Genomic DNA, 21,639 nt, shown 5'->3' with positions numbered 1-21,639 from the left:
ATTTCTTTTGAATCCACTTTAAATCCATTTTAGAATCCGTTTTGGATAAAAGGATTCTGTCCGTACCTACAAGTGTTACTCAAATACATCGTTCAAAGGGATTCGAGAGAGGTAAAAATGAATATTTTGTTTAATAGGCTACTAGACATTTTTCGAGATTTCAACACTTCTTTTACTTCGTACAAGGAAGTAAAACCCATATCATTTAGAATAAAGTTCTAACAAAGCTCTTATGATACATTTTCTTAAGATCATGACACTTCCAAAAGATAATGCTTATAGAATACTCTGCAGGGCTAGTTAACTAGCATCAACTTAGAATTGATTACAACAGTAATTAATATAAATATTTAACAGCAGTACAACACCCCAAAAGTTGCCAAACTCATTGCCCCGTTTGAAACATAAGCAATAGTTCTAATCACTTAAATTAAAAAAACGATTGGAATAGATGATGCATTAGGAATAGAGTTAAATTTCATTCACTCATTTCTAATTGTATTTAATATAATGCTCAAAATTTTTATAATTAAATTTAATCATGGGAGTTTCAAGTAAAATTAATAATTACGACTGAGGTATTTGTAAGAAGATATTTTGAATAAATCATGAAAAATGGAAGGCAGTTCAAATGTATAATTCTTATGCAGTGCCATAATTAAAGCATAGCAGAACAGATTTGAAGATGTCTTCAAAGGTTTAAAACAAATTTCTAAGATTCTTATTAATTGCTTTAAATCAATCTATAAATTCGTAATGACACATAAATTTTGAAGTAATTTACGAGCCAGGAAACAAGATTGAGTGTGATGAAAGAGTGTTATGTGCGTTAATATTGATTTTTAATATTTAAAAGTTACCTTAGAATATCTTGTTAGCAGACAAAATGAAACTTTTAATTCTTAGGGAATTTATAGCGTATCTTGTCTGTGTGGTTTGAGATGGATTGGCCAAACTAAAACAGCGTTAAAATTTCACGTCAAGGAACAGAAATAAATAAATCTTCGACAGCTACTCATAGCTAAAAACCTAATCACAGTTTTATCAAAATGTTGACTTCAGTTCTGAGAAAATTATCTTCAAAGTTGAAATGGAATTCCCTGAAATTTTCTCATTCATAGAATTTTATCTTCGTTCATTAATGACACTATTTCCAATCCAGACATTCCTAACACGCATCGAATTCTAATACCTTAAATTGCTTTCATTTAATTACTCTTTTCTTCAATAGATAGTGCTACATTCCCTTTGCTCTCGTTTTGTTTTCAGTATAGATAAGGTTGTTGTCTTTTCAGCAGCGGTAGCGTGGCCGAGTGGTCTAAGGCGCTGGTTTTAGGCACCAGTCTCATTGAGGCGTGGGTTCGAATCCCACCGCTGCCAGGATTTAATTTTAGTAATTTAACACTCTGGTTTGTGTTAATGTAATTAAAGAGATGAGTTATCAGGCAATCTCATGTTTTTACAAATATATATTAATTTCAAACAATGATCATGGACTTTTTTGTCTTTTACCAAAGACAGCGAGATTTCATTTTCGCATTTTATATAATTTAAACTTATTACACAAGATTATTTTACTTATCTTTAACTCGGTCAAGCGACCAATCAGAACTCTAAAATTAATCACGTGCCTTCATTTCACTGCTTTGTCACTCCAAATACTGTCTTGCATTCCTCTCATAGTCTCCCGGACTGCAAATATCACCGCGCTTGCTCCTTTATACCATATAAAATTCCTAAATTTCTCACTGATTCTGAAGCTTATGATTGTTCAATTACCTTATTCTCACCTTCGGGTGATGATGTACAATGTTACATCCATGATTTTTAAACTAAGCAAATGGTCATGGTACAATTTTAAAAGTACTGGTAAAAACTCCCAGTGATTGTATATCAGAGGTAAAGAAATGATCTATGGTATACATTGTGCTGAATTCGGTTTGGCTCCTGAAGTAGAGAGATCTTTCTTAAGTTGTCCTAGTCGATAGAAATTTTCTCAAAATTTAAGCCAAAATAAGTTCTATTTTGCCTTATATTAAATAATATTAGCATTTCAATTTAAACTCATGACATATATTCATATAATTTATATATAACGAAATCATTATAAATCTAACGGTGAATTAATTAAATATTGACCATTAAATTAAAGGACAGAGAACGTAACATCAAGACGGAACAAAAATTTTATAAAATCAATTGTAATAAATTCAGAAACTAATATTCTAGCTAGAGGTAAAAAATCAAAGACATTTGGCAAGATATTCATTTGGCCAATATTATAAAGACAGTTATTAAAGAAATAGAAGTTATTTTAATATAAGAAGGGGAAACCTATCGCGAGTATTGTCTCAGTGTCGCCAGATATCGTCAAAGCAAACCTCACGCTTCGAAATGTAGATTACTATTGAGCTGACTATCATGCGGTAAAGGGACGCGAAAATTAAAGTTACTGGCAATAAATTCGGCATCTAGGTGTCACTTTTTTTGTGACAGTTAGTGCTTGGGTATTATACATAACAAAAATTAAATGCAAAGAAATGTTACTTACATCGTACTAATTTTGTTCCATGATTTCCATTCTTCCATTGAACCATTCTCCCATCAAGATTCCATTGAATTCCATTCTTCTGTTTGACTTCAGAAATTCAAGCGACTCAGGATTCATCAAGTGCTGTTTCTTAAATCTTAAAAGTTAAGGAAGTATACCCGTGTTTTCTTCACGAGCATGTGACATGTTAATGAATGAACAAATTGATATAAATAAAAAACTGTCGTGATGCCAACAATAATTTATATGACTCATTATTATTTTTAACGACAAGGAAAGTCTCATTTAATAGCATAACTCCCATTTAATACATAAAGCCTAGAAATTTTTTTAAAAAAAGCTTAGATACAAAATAATTTTGTATTTATAAAATAAATAAATATAGGAAAACATTTTTCTGACTCAAGAGAGTTCTGCTTGCCCTGGAAGTTTATTAATAGAATGAAATTTAATACTCATACCTTATTTTGAGTCACTAAAATGTGAAAGATATTGTATTACTATTCACAGCCAGTCTGTAACTCGAATAAAACAATTAGTGCATACAATATACTAATAGCTTAAACAGCAAATATACATAGTACAGAAAAATGAAAACAAGTTATTGAGCTGTTATGATGTTGTAAATAATAACATTTTATATAATAAATGTAAATTTTATTAACTTGTTGAGTTGTCAATAGTAACATTTTACATGGTAAATGCAAATGTTATTATCCTTTCACAGTAAAATAATATACTGCAATATTATATAATTTTTTACTATATTTACTAAATGTTCATTTATGGGGAAACTTAGTTATTAGTATCATTACAAAATAAATTTTCTTTATAGCTTTAAGATATACAGTTGTAATTTTAATGTTCTATAAAAAAAAAAAAAAACCTTTGTCAAAACGCAGTTATTACTGCTTTGTGAAATGTAAAGTCAGTTTCTTAAATAAATAATAATTGTTAAAATTGCTTCTTTTTCTTGTTACTAAATTTAATTCACTCTATATATTACATCATACGAAAATATCTGCAATATATATAGCAAAATATGATATCTCAAAAAATAGATACATAGTAATCTGAGTAAGCTCAATTTGTGAAAATGGAATAGTTACCAAAAATTTGATTTAGTTTTACAAATTCAACAGTGTTGCTTCAGAGCGCCATTTGTTTATAAGATAAAAGAAAATGCAATTTATTCATGTTTATATTGAACAAATGTTATAAGTTTGTAAAGACATTAGGTTAATTGGAAAAGCCGGAGAGAGGAACAATAGCAAACTCCTTCGCCGGGAATCGAACCACGGACCTCTGGAATACCGGGCAAGCGTGCAGAACCACTACACCACGAAGGCACCCTAGGAAAGTGGGAGATATACCTTATATACTTTCCTTTTTATACAGCGACTGGGGGTTTAGGGGACCCAATCGCCAAATCCTGGGTGTGGAAAATTCTCATCCAACACCCTTTTAGTTCGGGCGCCACTGTAGAGATATTAGGTAATTTTTGGAAGCCCGCAAGATGAAAAATTACCCAAACGCCTTCGCCGGGAATCGAACCACGGATCTCTGGAATACCGGCCCAGTATGTAGAACCACTACACCACGAAGGCACGCCAAGAAGGTGGGAGAAATACCTTATATACTCCCCCTTTTAAAGGGCGACTGGGTTTTTAGGGGACCCAATCGCCAAATCCTGGGTGGGGAGAAACTAGTTCGGGTGCCACTGTAGAGACATTGGGTTAATTGGAAAAGCCGGAGAGATGAAAAATAGCAAACGCCTTCGCCGAGAATCGAACCAGAGGTCCGTGGCTCGATTCCCGGCGAAGGCGATCACTCATTTTTCATCTCTTCTGCTTCGAAATAACGTAATGTCTCTACAGTGGCACCCGAACTAAAAGGGTGTTGGAGGATGATTCTCCTCACCCAGGATTTGGCGATTGGGTCCCCTAAAAACCCCAGTCGCTTTTTAAAAGGGGGTTACATAAGGTATTTCTCCTACCTTCCTAGCGTGCCTTCGAGGTGTAATGGTTCTGCACGCTCGGCCGGTATTCCAGAGGTCTGTGGTTCGATTCCCGGCGAAGGCGATTGCTCCTTTTTCATCTCTCCGGCCTCCAAAAAAAAAAAAAAAAAAAAAAAATGCTAATGTCTCTACAATGTAATTGATACATAACTTATATCATCATATGTCTATGTATCTTCTTAGATTTATTTATTTTTTAAAGTTTTTCTTCCGGCATACATAAAAATACGTTAGTTTCTACACTTTTCTCATATTTTGAATTAATAATTCTGTTGTTCTGAAATTATTTCTGGAATTTTATCCAAGTTCAGTGTAACAGAAACGTACATATCTCCTAATTATAATCATCGATATCCAAATGTATGTTAGGTTAAAAATAAAACTGAGCGCTTATTGTTAATAAAATGATCGTGTGATCAGACGACCGTGCGTTTACAATCATCTAATATCTTTTTTCCGGCAGGCCTTGCAAAAAAAAAAAAAAAAAAAAAAAGTCTGAAATGTTTCAGATTTTAAATTACGTCCAAAGGGGCGTTTTTTAACATTTTGTGTGTTACCTTTCTTTATTAAATATCATGTTCCTCGCACTTAAACCATAAGATCCAGTGCAACAGCAATATCGCAAAATAGTTTTAAAACGAGCATATCTTTAGAATTTCCGATACAGAGACTCACGCGCTGGAGATAAAAATGTTTTTTCTGCACAACGTTGCCATTGCTCGCTTTGAAATCCTTGAGTTTGTTAATCAAAAATTCGTCAAAGTTTTAAAAAATAGGAAATCGATCATAAAACAAATTTCAAATTTCAAATTTGGTCTTCCACATGCTCATATTCGTTGGAGGATTACGTTATTCAAAATTCGATGACTCTATGTACCGTTGTTTTATCACAATACGAGAAATATACATACATTTATGCAGATTTTTCATTATTTAATTTCTTCAAATATAATGCAGGACTCTAACATTTTCTGGCAACAGTTTGAAAAGTGAACCGACATTTATGAGTCCGACGCAAAATGCCAAAACGAAACTAATAGTCCTTCGGGATTCAAATCCCTTTGGACTAAAAAAAAAAAAAAAATGTAAACATTTAGAATTCAGATTGTAACGTATATATTTTGCTTACTAGGTTTAGTTTATTCTTTATTCTTTTTCTCGGATTACCTGATTAATTATAGTTGGTTTATAATTCAGTTTAATACGTTTATGTATGAAATGCGTTATGAGTTAAAATTAGAAACACTTGAAGAACATTACGATCAAGCGAAAATGTCATTTATTTCGTTATTGTAATATAATATTATTTTTTAAATTACAATACTTTCTATATAAATTGTAAAAATGAATTTCTAGTTCTGTAATATCTTTTCGTAAAATGGAGATCAACTTAACTTTTTATTTGTGGAAAATTTGTTTAAATGTTAATTACCGATTCTCCTGTTATGCAAAAAGTTTCAAACACATTTAAGAATTCAGCTGCACAATAGAGAACTATCAAGTTAACTTTTCTCTACATTTGATTGAATGATTATAGTATATATATATAATATTAATAATTTTAGTCTTCTGTTCTAAAATCCCAAAACATTAATTTGGCTAATTGAATAATTTTTTATGTGATATCTCAGAAACTATGTGATTATAAATGCTTAGTATGTAAGTCTAAAATATTATATTCACCCTCTGTAAAACAGTTTTGTAGCTTTTCTTCTTCGCCATTTCTGGTCACATAAGTACTTGGACTAGAAAAACCCAACTGATACAGGTCTTCACACGACTCCGCCGTGTCTTTGTAGTAGGCTGAAAGGGAAAAAAGTAAACATTGTTATGCATAATAAAGCACGATAATCACGCCTGTTAAAAAGGAATTGTTTATTAAAGTTAACTGAATGCAGTTTCCCACGAACACGGCTTGAATTACTGGTTATTGCTTTCTCTTTCTTTTATCATTTTCCCTTCTGAATGTCTTCTCATAACCTATCTCTGCAGGATAGAAATGTGAATAGAGCGGAAGCCGGCAATTCAGTTTATATTTAGTGAACCGAAAACAGCAATAAAATGCACATACAATACTAGTAGAAGTAGGTATTTTAAAATGAGAATGCTTTTAGTTCTGTATAAGATTTTGTTAACTTAGTACGCGTGTGCGCAGAGCAAATAAAAAATAAGGATCTGAAATGGTTTTAAAAAATCCTAAAAAAGAGGTTCTGTAGAGGTTCTTAAACTGAAAAGAAGATCTAAATGTATGCATAGATTGCAGATCTTTTACCTTTATCAAAAATACATGTCGATACTTTTCGCTCAATATGTTTAAAGCTGCCTTAAATAATAATAATATTTTAATATTTTTATACAAAAATAATTTTCTTGGAGCAATTAAAATACTTTCTTTTTTGGATATAGAATCTTTTGAATTAAGATGTTTATTGCTATTGAACTTTCTTGCTGGTAGAAAACAATTACAGAGGCCCGGTGGCGCAGTGGGTAGCGCGTCGCGCAACAGCACTAGAAGTCCGGAGTTCGATCCCTAGGCTGAGCAAAGCTGACTTAGCCTCCTATCCCCGCGGCAACCTGACCATTTGTCCAGGCAAAAATGCACAAGCACACAGGAGCCCACGGTCTAGAAAACATATATCAGGACACTGGTGGCTGGCCATGGCTCTCCAAGGGCTGTTTGTACCGCAAAGTTTAGTTAGTTTTAGAAATCAATAATAGATTTTTTTCGATGCCAGAAAGCGATGGGTTCTTATAAAGTACTTCATTGAACAAAATGGTATGAACTGAAAAATCAGTTACCATTACTTTATAGTTGAAATAGTCTGGAAGTTCTATGGTACGGAGGTACGGAAAAATAGGTTAACATCTCATGTCAGACAAAATATTGTGCGTAACAATAAGATGCAACGAAAACAGGAATGAATATGTGCTAAAAATGCAGCACATAGTAAGGCAGAAGTAAGTTGTACTTTTAGAATAAAAAGGCCAGATAGAAAATTAGAAAGCTCGAAATGGTGAAATCAATAGGCCGAGTATAGAAAGGTAGTGCAGGCAAGATAAAGATCGCAAATATATCATCCTCGAATGAATTTGCAAAATTCAGCAAAGTTCTACATCTTTTTGTCTGTTTGTTTGGATATGAAAGTAACGGTTACTGGTTGTAATTGTGTAAGATCTTGTAACATAATTAATTAATTGTGTAACAACTTGTCCGTAGAAACAAACTCCGCCACTTGCAGGTATTAAAAACAGCAAAGTTAAAATATAAAATTAGAAATATCGTAATCGCAGACTACACAGGTTACATGCTGTCTCAGAATTTTAATGGTGCATTTTAAACTCAGCTAGCAAAAGGTTGAAACCGGAACATTAACGGACAGAGTTAGAGAAGTCTACAGAGTCCTAGAGAGTTAAAGTTTCTACAGAGTCCTGTAGAAAATAATGCTGAGAGTTCCACGGCCAAAAGCTTTATACCCATAGCCTACAAAACCCTCGACTACAAAACTCTAGAACAACGATTTTCAACCGGTGGTACACAAGACAAAAATAGGTTGTACGCAAAATATTTTCAACAACTAAATTCAAAAATCTCCTGAAGAAAATGAAAAACTGATATGATCGAACTCTAACTGAAGATTTTAAAAATAACACACTTCTTAACTTTTGGCAGAACCGAAAAAAAAAAATTTAAAGGCATTTCAAATAAAGCTATTAAAGTTTTATTGCCACAACCTATTTGCATGAACAAGGATTTTTTTTCCATGTTATATTTGAAAAACACAGAACAAAATTAAAAGTGGATCCTAATTTACGGTTAAAACTAAGTGAATAAATACATTTATAATAAAGAAACACATATAAATTTAGTTTGACTTTCGCAACTTAATGTACTTTACATCTTTCACAGTCAGCAATGTTCTAAACTACTCAAAAGGGCTCTACTCTTATATGCGCCCTAATTTCACCAAATGTGTTGATATGTGTTGTGCGCTGGTTTTTGGCGCAATTGCGCGTTCGGGGCGATATTCGTTTCTATAGCAACCCTTTCTACGTGGAAACTTGGATTTGCTAGTTAGTTCGGGGGGTAATTAAGTGATTTATGACGTCTTGGCAAAGTTTTTGTCTCGTGCTTGGTACTATTTTTTCGGGTGGCGGGAAATTATTCAAGTATTTAGGAGAAGAAGGTTTTTTAACATTAATTTGTGAAACATAGAATCAACTTTGTGGATAGTGAGTCTGGCTGTCATATAAATAATAATTTAGAGTTTTATTTGGTGGTTTATATATTTTTCCATCTTTGTTCTGAAACGGGAGAAGATGCTTTAAAAAAATTTGTGGTGAAATAGTTTTGGTGATGTATGAAATTGGTATTTCTGCTGTTCGAAGAAGCATTTATTTATGGTAAGTGCACTTTGTTTTATTTTTGTTCTTATTTAGTAGAATGGTATGTTCTTTGTTTCCTTTAGTATGAATTTCTGTCGTTATTGTTGTTTTTTTAATTTACTTTAGTTAATTTAGTTTATTTTGTTGATTAGTGCGTAATGCCTAGACTGTGCAATTCGTAGATGTTTTTTAAAGTTTAAACAGAATGCTGTGTACACGGTATTCTTGAAATTTATTGTTGTTATGTTAACTTATTAAAGCGAGATGTGCGTAGTTCGTAGATTCATTCGTTGCCTAAATTTGTGCAATTCGTAGATGGTGGTTTTTTTTTTTTTTTTTTTTTTTTTTTTTTTTTTTTTTTTTTTTTTTTAAGTTTAAACAGGATGTTGTGTACATGTGTACATGGTATTCTTTGAAATTTATTGTTGCTATGTTAATTTATTAAAGCGAAGTGTGCGTAGTTCGTAGATTCGTTCGTTGCCTAGCGCAATTCGTAGATGTTTTTTAAGTTAAAACATATCGCTATGTACATGGATTCTTGTCGAATATTTTTGGTTAGAAACTTTACGTTTTTGCTATCTAAAGTTTTTATTTTTGTTTCGAATTTTTAGCTTAAATTGTGTGTTCAAAACGTATTTTTTGTATGTGCGAAAACCGCCTTTTTTGGAGACATTTTAGGTTTAACGTTCGAAATATAGACGAAAAATTTAGATAGTAATATGGCAGCGTGGAGTTTCTCGCCAAAAATGTTTGGCAAGAAAGTTGGCGACCTGAAAGCGCATATAAAAGTAGTTCCATCAAACGAATTCAGGCGCGCACAGCGCCGTCTGGTGTAATACAGTTTCTACACAGTGAACACTTTTAAGATTTTAATTGTGAAAGTTAATTGTCTTAGTTTTTTGGTATTGTACAGAATTGAATTTTAGTGTTGTAAAGTTTAACTGTGTTTAATATTTTGATGATGTCAATTTTGAAATTAATGTCTTGTTTTTTGGGGAGTGGCCTGATGTAAATGGATTGATTTCCGAATAAAGCCGTTAAGAAACACCAATATTTTAATGATAAAATCAGACTTTTAATTTAATATATTAAACTTGTATCAGAAAATACTTTTGTTCAAATTCATGTGTTTTAATACAAGTTATTAAACTTTACTAAGTTAGCTTTCATTGTATTTTACTAATCTCACCGAAAATGAAAAATTTTAAAGTTATGAACTTTGTAATCAATGCCGTCAAAAACATTTAAAAAGTTTAGTTTTAAAAACTTTGCATTATCTTTTAAAAACCCTTAGTTTTAAAAACTTTGCATTGCTTGAAATTAAATAAGCATTAAATGGTAAACATATCAGTGGTAGCTTAGCAAAATATAATAATTAAATCTTATCCCTATTTGATTTTTACAGTTTTGAAATAAAAACAAACAACTGTTTTTGGACAATGCGATGTCTCTGAATTTAAAAGTTGAAGAAAACATTTTATCACCTTTTGTCCACCTACACAGTAAGTACCTTTAGCATACAAATTTAGTTTTTTAGTAACAAGGATTTTTTTAATTAGGTTTAATCACCGTAAATTCTTTACTGAATATTTTTCTAATAATAAAAAACATTTTTATTGCGATTCATCAATTCTGTATTTTTATAGATGGTTTTTAAAATTAAAGGTTTTAAATTACATTTTAATGATAAAATGAACTCACTAAGATTATAAATGGTTATGAAATCTTTATTGCCGCAGTGTTGGTTTGCACAGTCACCGTTGCACTGCAGACGAGAAGCTACAGACAACCCTTTTACGTTGTCCGGAGAAAGGCAGTAGCACTTATTCGGAATAGTACCGGCCAGGGGAAAGCCTTGTCCGCGGCAATGTTCTAAGCATTCGGTGACGCTGATTCCACGCTTTTCCAAAATCTGGCTTGGTGGTGGATGACCTTTGAAGCAATTCATTGAGCCATCTAAAGTAAATAAATAAAACTGGAGTCATTATCTCTTCTGAGACTTTACATAGTACATTAAAGAATTTTAAGGACTATAAGAAGCTTTTATCTAAATTAGGAATTGTACAAATTCTATTGTTAATAGTCGGTTTTTAGGTAACTTAATTATATTTAACTATAAATCCGTGTTTCATCAAGGCCTTCTTTCCATCATTTAACCGCACATTTAATGATTGAAAATTGACTCCTAAAACATGTATATCATTTCTTTTTATTTTTGATAGTTATATGTGCCTATTCACGTGATATATGGTTACAGCCGAAAACATCGCGGCAAAAAAAAAAAAAAAAAAACATCGCCGAGAAAACAACGCAAGGCGAAAACGTCGTGCTACAAAACATCGTGGGAGAAAACATCGCAGTCCTAAAACATCGTCGTCGAAAATATCGTGGTAAAAAATAAAGTATCTACAAATCATCGCATGACGATAACATCGCAGACATGCTTTAATAACTGTAAGTGGATATTCCCATAATGATTTGTGAGCGCAAGATGGAAAGAAGGGCGATTTTGACTTTCCTATTTTTTATTAACTAATAAATTTTTGCTGAGAAAATAAGAAAGAAACTTAAGCGTAGAAAATTAATGCAACTTATAGCACTAAATAGAATTTTAAACCGACATAAAGGCCATTAATAAGTCATTTTTTATAAAGTTTTTACTGGTAATTTTTCATGAAAAGTATAATAGCATTTAATTTTCTATGCTTAATTTTCCATCTTACTTTTTCAGCAAAAATTTATTAGTTAATAAAAAGATGTGAGAATAAAAATTATCCTTCTTTACATCTTGAGCTCACAAATCATTATGGGAATATCCATTTACAGTTATTAAGGCATGTCTGAAAAAAGCATGTCTGCGATGTTATCGTCATGCGATGATTTGTAGATACTTTATTTTTTACTACGATATTTTCGATGACGATGTTTTTAAACTGCGAAGTTTTTGAACCGCTTTATTTTCGACGACCATGTTTTGTACCGCGATGTTTTAGAACTGCGATGTCTTCTCCCACAATGTTTTGTAGCACGACGTTTTCGCCTTGCGTTGTTTTCTCGGCGACGTTTTCGCCCGCGATGTTATCGGCGAACACCTGATATTACAACATCGCATAGATAAGTCGAAAAACTGAAGTTTCGAATTTTGAAAACGTAATTTTCCCCTAATACCCCACCTACCTTTTCTTTTTACTCTTTACGCTTAAACGTAGAAAAAAATTATTTTAATGCATATGAAATATTACATATTCGAGCTTTTATTATGCATAAAAGTTTTATTATGCATAAAGACTTATGCATAAATTTATTATGCACAAGTCTTACGAAATAAATTAAAATATGAATTTTTAAACATAATCCAAGAAATGAACATCATCCAATTCAAACACCTATAGCACTTAAACATACAGTGAAATTTGTAAAACTATCAGCTGTATGTATTCAATTTTCTAATAATAATTATATAGATATAAGTAGTGTAAATATCTTTAAAAGCCTAATAAAACTTTTAATATTAAAAATATTTATATAAGAATTAATTTAATATATTTATATTAAATGTTATACATGGTGTTTCTAAATGAATATCGAGGATTTAGCACTTTGTAGTATCTATTATACGTAAAACTTAAAATTATAATTAATACATGAAATCAAAGAATAACTCAGACAGTTATACCTACAAGTTTACAGTATTCAATGTGAGCACCTTTCGTCACACGACACACATCAAGTCGGCCCACTTCTTAACGAACGTTGATCAGTGTTTGTGATGTAATTGTTTTCTACCAATTGAGGAAATTGGTACCTATTGGGTCTTCTACCAATTGGGAAAATATCCATAGTTATCAAGATACAAGATAGGAAAAACCAGTTACAGTTGCTTCTCCAAAGAAAAAAACCCATAAACTTTTCCGCCAAGTTATAGCACAAAAATTATTCAATTTAGAGTAATCTCATTTCAATTGTTACAATCTGGTATGGATTTTCTGATCCTCAGATGAGTGTTCACATGTCCACTTAGTTGAAAGGTCGATTCATCACTGAAATAACAACATAATACAGAAAATCTTCGTGCAGCAACATTTCCTGTGCAAAATTGGCAGGTAAACCATGGTCTGTAGGCTTTAGAACCTGTACTGTACCAACAAACAGAATTGTTTGAGTTGCTCTTTCATTTAATGTATTAATTATGATTTTAAGTTTTATTCAATAAATAATACAAAGAATTTAAACTCCGATATTCATTTAGAAATACTATTTATATTAGAATTTATTCCATGTAAGAATATATTTATATTTTTAAGATGTACGAATAAAAGCTATTCATATATAAATAAGTACATATGATACTTTACGTTTGTATGAGATTTAAATATTTCTGCGGTAGTGTGAAATAATATATTGCAAATTCATCATTTATAAAAAAAGTGAAGAAATGAAGTATACATGAAACAATTATCTTGTAAGAGAAAATTAATAAAAGTCCTACTTTCATCTAGATCTTTTCTACATATGAAAAGGGCTCGATTAGTACAAACGTCGTCTCTCCATTTAAAACCGTTACTTCCATCCAACATAGCACATCGCTCGTAGATGGAGTTGGGCTGAGTGCTCATCCAATTCCGAAAATTCGATATGCTACCATCTAGCCACCGATAAGCTTTATTGTCGTTTGGATCGTACTGATACAGGCCAATGAACCAACGGACTCGCTGATAAGAAGAACCCATTCCTTGAATAGTCTGATAAAAGAAAATTTGGTATAATTTTACTTATTTATTTACTACCACATTAACATTTCAATCTATTTTTGATTTCTGATACAATTTGTGCATTTGAAATTTAATTTTGTGCAACTTCAAATATAATTTGTGCATAAAATAATCCAAAGTTATGACTTAACAATCCAATTAATATAATTTCACACTTTTCAGGATTATTTCACTGTGATAAAAAGTTTTCTAAAACACAATAGCATTTTATAAATAATATAATATAATAATGCAATGCAAATGCAAAAGATTTTACAGTAGTAGCTTACTGGAATGGAAAATGTCTAATAATTTAATAAACAGTCTTAAGAATATTTTAAAAATTATTCTTTAGAAGAAGCAACAGAAAATGTTTCCGATTTTTAACTAGTGCTTGACTTTTAGTTTTATCATCTTTGCTTTTGGACAAAGGTCGTGTTCTGGATTTTATCTTGAGAGTTTAATAAATATTAATGGCGCATATTTACAATGGTTCCCAAAAGTGTTCCCACACTTATAATATTCAATGATAATAAATAATGCTTTATTCAGTAATATAAATTAATATTTGAGAATGAGAATTTTTTATAAATTTTTCATTGCAAATATACATTAGTTATCTTATGAACATAATAGGTTTATGAACATAACCAGTTGTTATTTATCTAATTTCATATAAGTAAAATAAAGTATATAAAGGTTAAATATAAAAAAGACGCTCTGCTTAATAAAATTAACATTTATTTATCAGTTCATGTACAGGGTGTTCATAAATTAACTTTCCCGATATATGTATCCCTAACGCCCTATCCGATCAACCAATCAAAATGAAATTTCAGATAGTGTTATTTGTAGTTAGGCGCTCAAGATTGTGATAATTTAAAAAATAGAGCTCTCGTTGTTAAGGTTACAGTAACAACATTTCGAAATTTTTGAATGGCAATAGCCAGTTCTTTTTGTTTTCCAGCACATTGGAAAACCGTAACTGGCATTGGAGCGTACACGTATGACGAATATCTGAAATGTCTGAAATTCTCCAAATACAGTGTAACCTAGAGATACGAGCACCACTATATACGAGAAATTCGAGGTACGAGGAGAGTATGAGAAGAAAATTTGTCTCTAAATACGAGCATTGACTCGAGTAACGAACAACGAGCCAGGCTGTTGGTATGCGTGGCGCGTTTCCCGATCCGGCTCGACTCGAGGAGTCTCCTAGTTAGATAACTCAGTGTTCTTTGATCTAGGTATTTGTGTGCTTGTGAGTTAATTGTTTTTTACATTTAACGCGAAAATAATTATTTCACGATGCTTCCCAAGAAGATTTCTGCCTCAGATATTGCTGCAAAGAAAAAGAAAGAAGCCATGGTCGTTGAAATTAAGAAAGAAATCATAGATAAACATAAGCGTGGTATAAGTGGGATGAATTAGCAAAGATTTACAGGCGTTCGACATCGACGATCTGCACTATTCTGAAGAAGAAAGAAGAAATTAAGACACTTGATGTGGCCAAAGGAGTTACCGTTATATCCAAGGATCGTCAAACACTCGTAGAAGCTGTTGAGAAGCTGTTGTTGGCGTGTGTTAACGAGAAGCAATTAAAAGGCGATTCGGTGTCGGAAGCTATCATTTGTGCTAAGAATCTGTACTTGGACCTCCTCCGAAAAACATCAGGTACGTCATTGAATATGAGATGGCAATGATATTTTGGGAGGTGAGGAACGGATTATCTGGATTTCCATTATTTTCAATGGGAAAGTTTGTTTCTAGATACTAGAAATTCGCTATACGAGCTCAATGCTGGAACGAATTAAACTCGTAACTCGAGGTCCCACCGTATCCGAAATTTCATTTTGATTGGTTCATACGTAGAATTTTTATTTATGAATCAGGAAGTTATTATCCATAATAACTAATTATGAATAATAACAATGTTATTTTTTATCAGGGAAGTTATTATGAATAATACGATTAAAACATTTGCTTTCGAACTTATTACATCATTAACAACAAATATATGAGCAAAAGTTTCAATCCATACGTGGTTGAGATTTACACTCATGTCCATAAATTAAGGATAATGCAAAATCAGGCAAAGGAAGAGTTAAAAGCAAAACAAATTTGACTTATTTGTAAAGCTTATTTATTAAACAAAAGGTAAAGAGCAAAAAAAGATGCTATATGTTTGATACTATTAAAAAAATTAGCGATGTTTTCTCCCTGGAGCAAATTAAAAAAAAAAAAACTATTTACAAAAAACCAATATTACATGGTTGGTATGATTGTTAATACATTGTATGTCTCCCAGACGATGCAATACAGTCCGTACAACGCCTAGGCATGCTGAGTATCAAATTATCGATCTGATCTTGGGAGATATTACATCACTCAAAAAGCAATGCTCTTCGAAGTTCCGGTAGACATGTAGGAGGATGTTGACGGGCTGCAACTCGTCGGCCAAGCATGTCCCACACGTGCTCGACTGGATTCAAGTCCGGTGAGAATGCTGGCCAGTCCATACGGGTGATATCCTCTGATTGAAGGCATTTGCTTATGATGTTTGCAGGGTGAGGACGGGCGTTGTCATCCATGAACACAAATTGTGCGCCCATGGCGCCCCGAAACAAACGTACATGTTGTTCCAGAATGACGTCCCGATAGATTTGGCTTGTCATCGTTCCAATTTGAACATGCAGGTCAGTTCCGGAACCCAGAATAATTCCACCCCAAACGAGCACTCCTGCACCACCGTAACGGTGTCATTCAATGATGTTTTCTTGGTGTTAACGGGTACCTGGAGCTCTCCATATGAAAGTCCGGCGAGAATCAGACTGAAAGCTAAACCTGGACTCGTCAGAAAACATCACACAAGCCCACTGTTGCGGTGTCCACAATGCATGCTCTCTACTCCAGGCTAACCTCAGGTGACAGTGAGTTGCAGTAAGTGGAACGCATCTGACTGGTCTACGAGCATATAGACCCATCTGCTCTAAGCGTCTGTGCACGGTCTGCTATGAAATTGCCGTACCAGTGGTTGAAGAGAGCTGACGAGACAGGTCTGAAGCTGTGCTCAGCCTGTTTCTTTTGGCAGTAACTGCCAAATACCGGCCCTCATTCGGTGTTATAACTCTGGGGCGAACAGTGCTGTAACGTTTACTCACATTACCATCATCTTGGAATCGTTGCCAAAGCCTGGAGATGACACTCTGGGCAATTCCAAGTTTGTCTGATACTTCCAGTTGGGTACGCCCACATTCCAGACGGCCGATAATTCTACCACGTAAAAAATCATCCAAGTACGTCCTTTGTGTCATAACTATTCGGTTATTGCACTGAAATGCTTATAAAGCGCCTGCGAACAATTTTACTTCTTTGTCTGTATTCTTTATATACCACTCTCTTACACTCTCGTCATTGTGACGTACATCGGTGTCATATGGTTACTTCCTGAAATTTGCATATGACTCTTGAAGACGTGTGTAGTGATTTTACAGGTGATATATTTATTTTAGAGTTCGATTTCCGCGTGACTCCGAATTATCCTTAATTTATGGACATGAGTGAATTATCCTTAATTTATGGATTCCATTCTTAGAGTTCCATTCTTATAACTTTTAACAATGTTTCATTTAACATAAAGACATTTTGCGTTCGAAATTAAAAGATATAGATATGACTTTATTCAGATACATAAAAGGTAGCATAACGACAGCTCATACACAGCAGTAAAAGAGATTTTATACAATAAAAGACAATTACTTTACCTTGATAATAAAACCATGTTCTGCACTGTTTCTGATACTAGCTAAAAATCCTCCTTGTTTGTAACAAAATGCCTGAGCTTCTTTAAACTTCTGATTATTTGTATCCGAAAACAGGTAGCATACGTTTCGAAAAGTTCTCCAAGGTTTTTCACATTTCTTGTCTGCGCAACCTGTGGTAAAAATTATATATACTCGTATTAACTTCAAGTTACAATGAACAATAAAAATAAATAATCAATTCTAATGTTAAATTTAATCCATAACGTAATGTTTTCGTATTGGCAAGTTCATTTGTTAGAATCATTCAGCATTTATCAATTGTTTACAACCAGTCGAAGAAATATCATTTGCGCTGTCTTTTTATATCGCCAATATTTTTACGTTGTCTGCTAAACAAGAAGATGATGGACTACAAGGATTACATAACATTTCGTTATTAATCGCAGAAGTGGAGAAGCCACATTTGACCGGAAAGGAATTAACCTTACTCGCAGTGAAAGAAGTAAAAATAACCTAAGGTCCGTTAGATATCATCAGAAAAATTAGATGCCATCAGAAATGTTAGGTAACATCAGAAACATTAGATATCATCAGAATTAGATATCATCATCAATAATCATTAGATATCATCATCATAACATTAACATCATCAGAATTAGGTATCAACATCATAACATTAATATCATCAGAATTAGATAACGTCTTCATAACATAAAAAATCATCAGAATTAGATACCATCATCAAGAATCATTAATTATCATCATGATAACCTAACATTAAATACCATCAGAAAGCTTTCTCTGAATTTGAACTTCTGTTCAAAGAATTATAGATAAATGGCTAAAGACGTTGAAATATGATTTTGTGATTACATAAAGACTTGCAAATTTCCTATTTAGCTTGATGAATTAACTCTACCATGCATTGAACCACTACTCTCATCATACGGTCGATTCATAAAAGAAGGGAAACATTGTAAAGCGTTATTATTTGCTAAAATTTGGAAACCTACACAAAGGGAGAATTGATGGTACTATTCTCTTATTGAGACCGCATTCGGAAATGCATGTATGTATGTGCGTATATGTGCGTGTAAATACACATTACCTAAGTACGTACATATGTACATGCATACATGAACACATACATCTTTACATGTATTCGTTTCTGAAATCCGGTCCCAATTACAGAAGAGTACCTAATTGATATTTAATACCGCGAACAAGTCTCTTCTTGAGAAAAAAATTCCTATTTGCAATATCTTGTTTGATAGTGCTCCAGCAGTGACTAGCGTCATAAGGTTTTTCACAGCATATTTGAAATAAGCAGCACCCAATTGAATATTGTGGTTTTCGTCGTTACATCGCTTCATTACTTTATTAGATCAGTCAATAAGATTAGAAGTAATTTATTGCATGATAGATTATTTATCCAACTTAACATGAATGATGTTAAGTTGATTAAGTGAATGATGAACATTACAGTCGTTCGTTTCTGCACACAGAAGTTCGTTGGCTTTCAAAAATTGTAGAGACATTAGGTTATTTTCGAAGCAAAAGATGTGAAAATGTGCAGTGACATTAGGTTATTTTCGAAGCAAAAGATGTGAAAATGTGCAGTGACATTAGGTTATTTTCGAAGCAAAAGATGTGAACATGTGCAGTGGCATTAGGTTATTTTCGAAGCAAAAGATGTGAAAATGTACAGTGACATTAGGTTATTTTCGAAGCAAAAGATGTGAAAATGTGCAGTGATATTAGGTTATTTTCAAAGCAAAAGATGTGAAAATGTGCAGTGACATTAGGTTATTTTCGAAGCAAAAGATGTGAAAATGTGCAGTGACATTAGGTTATTTTCGAAGCAAAAGATGTGAAAATGTACAGTGACATTAGGTTATTTTCGAAGCAAAAGATGTGAAAATGTGCAGTGATATTAGGTTATTTTCGAAGCAAAAGATGTGAAAATGTGCAGTGACATTAGGTTATTTTCGAAGCAAAAGATGTGAAAATGTGCAGTGACATTAGGTTATTTTCGAAGCAAAAGATGTGAAAATGTGCAGTGACATTAGGTTATTTTCGAAGCAAAAGAATGTGGAAATGTGCAGGGACATTAGGTTATTTTCGAAGCAAAAGATGTGAAAATGTGCAGTGACATTAGGTTATTTTCGAAGCAAAAGATGTGAAAATGTGCAGGGACATTAGGTTATTTTCGAAGCAAAAGATGTGAAAATGTGCAGAGCCCTCACAGGTACTCGAACCTGGATCTCTCGAATACGCACCGAGTACGCTACCACGAAGGCATGCATAAAGCGACGAATACCCCCACGAAGGCATGCATAAAGCAGGGAGAAAATAAGTTATATTCTCCCCCTTTTAAAGGACGACTGGGGATTAGGAGACTCAATCGCCAAATTTTGATGTGAGGAATCATCATCTATCACCGTTGTTTAGTGTGGGCACCACTATAGAGACATTACGTTGTTTTCGAAGCAGAAAATCTGAAAAAATGTGCAGTGTTCTCGCCGGGACTCGAACATGGACCTCTCGAATACGCTTCGAGGGAGCTACCGTTACACCACGAAGGCATGCAGAAAGAGGAAAAAAATACCTTATAAGGTATTTGTTTGAATCATCTGATAAAAACGAAAGAAAAGTCACAGCTGACTTAGTGGAGAAACGTTTGTTCAAATTTAATCTAAGTTAGCGGTGAATACAGCGACTTTCTCACATTTTTAGCAGTCTCAGCAAAACAAACAGATGTGCTTACTTACTTACTGCTAATATTTGCACGTTTTACGAAGCGATTTCAAGATATTTTATACATGAATATACCGAGTTGGGCTTTAGTTCTTTTCGCAGAAATAGATACAGCAGAATCATCATCTTCAAAAAAGGAACTCTTTGAACTCACAACTAATAAAAAACCAAAAGTAAAATTCAGAAATGGATACCAAGAGTTCTGGCTTGAAAAATCAATACCAGCCTATACCTTGGATTAAAAGCAAGAGGGCAGAAATGTTTTAATTGCTTTTCCTTCATCTTATTTGCCTGAGCTTGGGTTCAATGCAGCTACTGTCTAAGAAAAGAAAGAGACTACACGTCACTGAACGGGGCAGTTTGAGACTGATATTAATGATGTCGAAGCCCTATATTAACAAACTGTTAAAAATCCACTAGCCTCAACTATATCATCATTTTTTTTACTTCTTACAAGCAGAAGTACCAAGTTAGATTGAGAGTAATGCATCTAACAACAGAGAGAGAACGATACCGCTTGTAATCCTTTTGTTAACGATGCACTAAACACGATTCATAGTCATACATTTTTCACTCTGATGCGATATGGAACCCACATACAAAATTTCAATAGAAAAATAAGCTATTTCTGTCTCATTATATCAGCAACAATGGCACGCAGTTTTTAATGATTTTCGTCTTTTTAAATCAAATGATCGTAAAAGCTCAAGTTCCATCCAATATTTCACTTACATTAAATTTTAGTCGATTAAATGTGGCAAAAAGTTTGATCATGATTAATCGGAAATCAATAACGTGAACAAACAAACAAGTACACAAACAGACATTCTTCATTATATATATAGATTTGGTAAAACTTAAACATTTTTTATTAACAAACTCTACGATTTGAAAGCGAGCAGTAGCAACACTTTTCGAAATAAAGCTTTTTAATCTGAAACGCGTGAGACTATTACCACTCGGAAAAATGAGTGAGAAAATTTGCGTTTTTGGAATTTTTAATTAATATCTCGACTGATTAAAGTCTTATGCAGTCGAAAAGGCTCCACATGAATTTTTGGAGTCGGGAGTAATGAATGTATTTAATGTTTGGCAGTGCCATTTTCACTGTAAAACGTTGAAATTTTTCTGTTAACAAACTCTACTATTTCAAAGCGAGCAGTGGCAACACTACTCGAAATAAAGCATATTTTCATCTCCAGCTTACGAGGTGGTTCCCGCTCGGAAAAATGAGGGAAAAAATTAGCCTTTTTTCCGAGTTGTTAATTAATATCTGTGAATTTTAGCTACTGTTTTTGGAAAAAAAGTGCATGTAGACCTTTTCCAGGATCCAGAAAAGAGCTGTAGAAAGTTTGTTGACGATAGCTATAGTAGTGACTGTGTTAATCCCGAACAAACACACAGACATTCTTCTTT

General features: G+C 33.0%; 1 protein-coding gene and 1 non-coding gene across 2 annotated transcripts in view; one reads left to right on the top strand and one right to left on the bottom strand.

Moving 5' to 3' along the window:
- Positions 1–21,639, bottom strand: part of LOC118180880 (lithostathine-like) — a 35,754-nt gene that overhangs the window by 2,297 nt on the left and 11,818 nt on the right. Inside the window, exons 3-7 of the mRNA XM_035349941.2 lie at positions 17,467–17,636; positions 13,441–13,693; positions 10,653–10,907; positions 6,252–6,371; positions 2,552–2,687 (exon numbers count right to left, since the gene is read on the bottom strand). Of these exons, the coding sequence (XP_035205832.1) occupies positions 2,668–2,687; positions 6,252–6,371; positions 10,653–10,907; positions 13,441–13,693; positions 17,467–17,636 (818 nt within the window). The 3' untranslated portion in view covers positions 2,552–2,667. The remainder of the gene's footprint in view (positions 1–2,551; positions 2,688–6,251; positions 6,372–10,652; positions 10,908–13,440; positions 13,694–17,466; positions 17,637–21,639) is intronic.
- TRNAL-UAG (transfer RNA leucine (anticodon UAG)) lies at positions 1,300–1,380 on the top strand. Its single transcript has one exon. It is a non-coding gene; the product is annotated as a tRNA-Leu (tRNA).

Source organism: Stegodyphus dumicola, chromosome 3 (assembly GCF_044657685.1).
Source record: "Stegodyphus dumicola isolate Sdum_Otavi_A_Nest chromosome 3, ASM4465768v1".
NCBI classification, from domain to species: domain Eukaryota; kingdom Metazoa; phylum Arthropoda; class Arachnida; order Araneae; family Eresidae; genus Stegodyphus; species Stegodyphus dumicola.
Note: the sequence above shows the minus strand (reverse complement) of the source record. Positions and strands in the feature narration are given on the sequence as shown.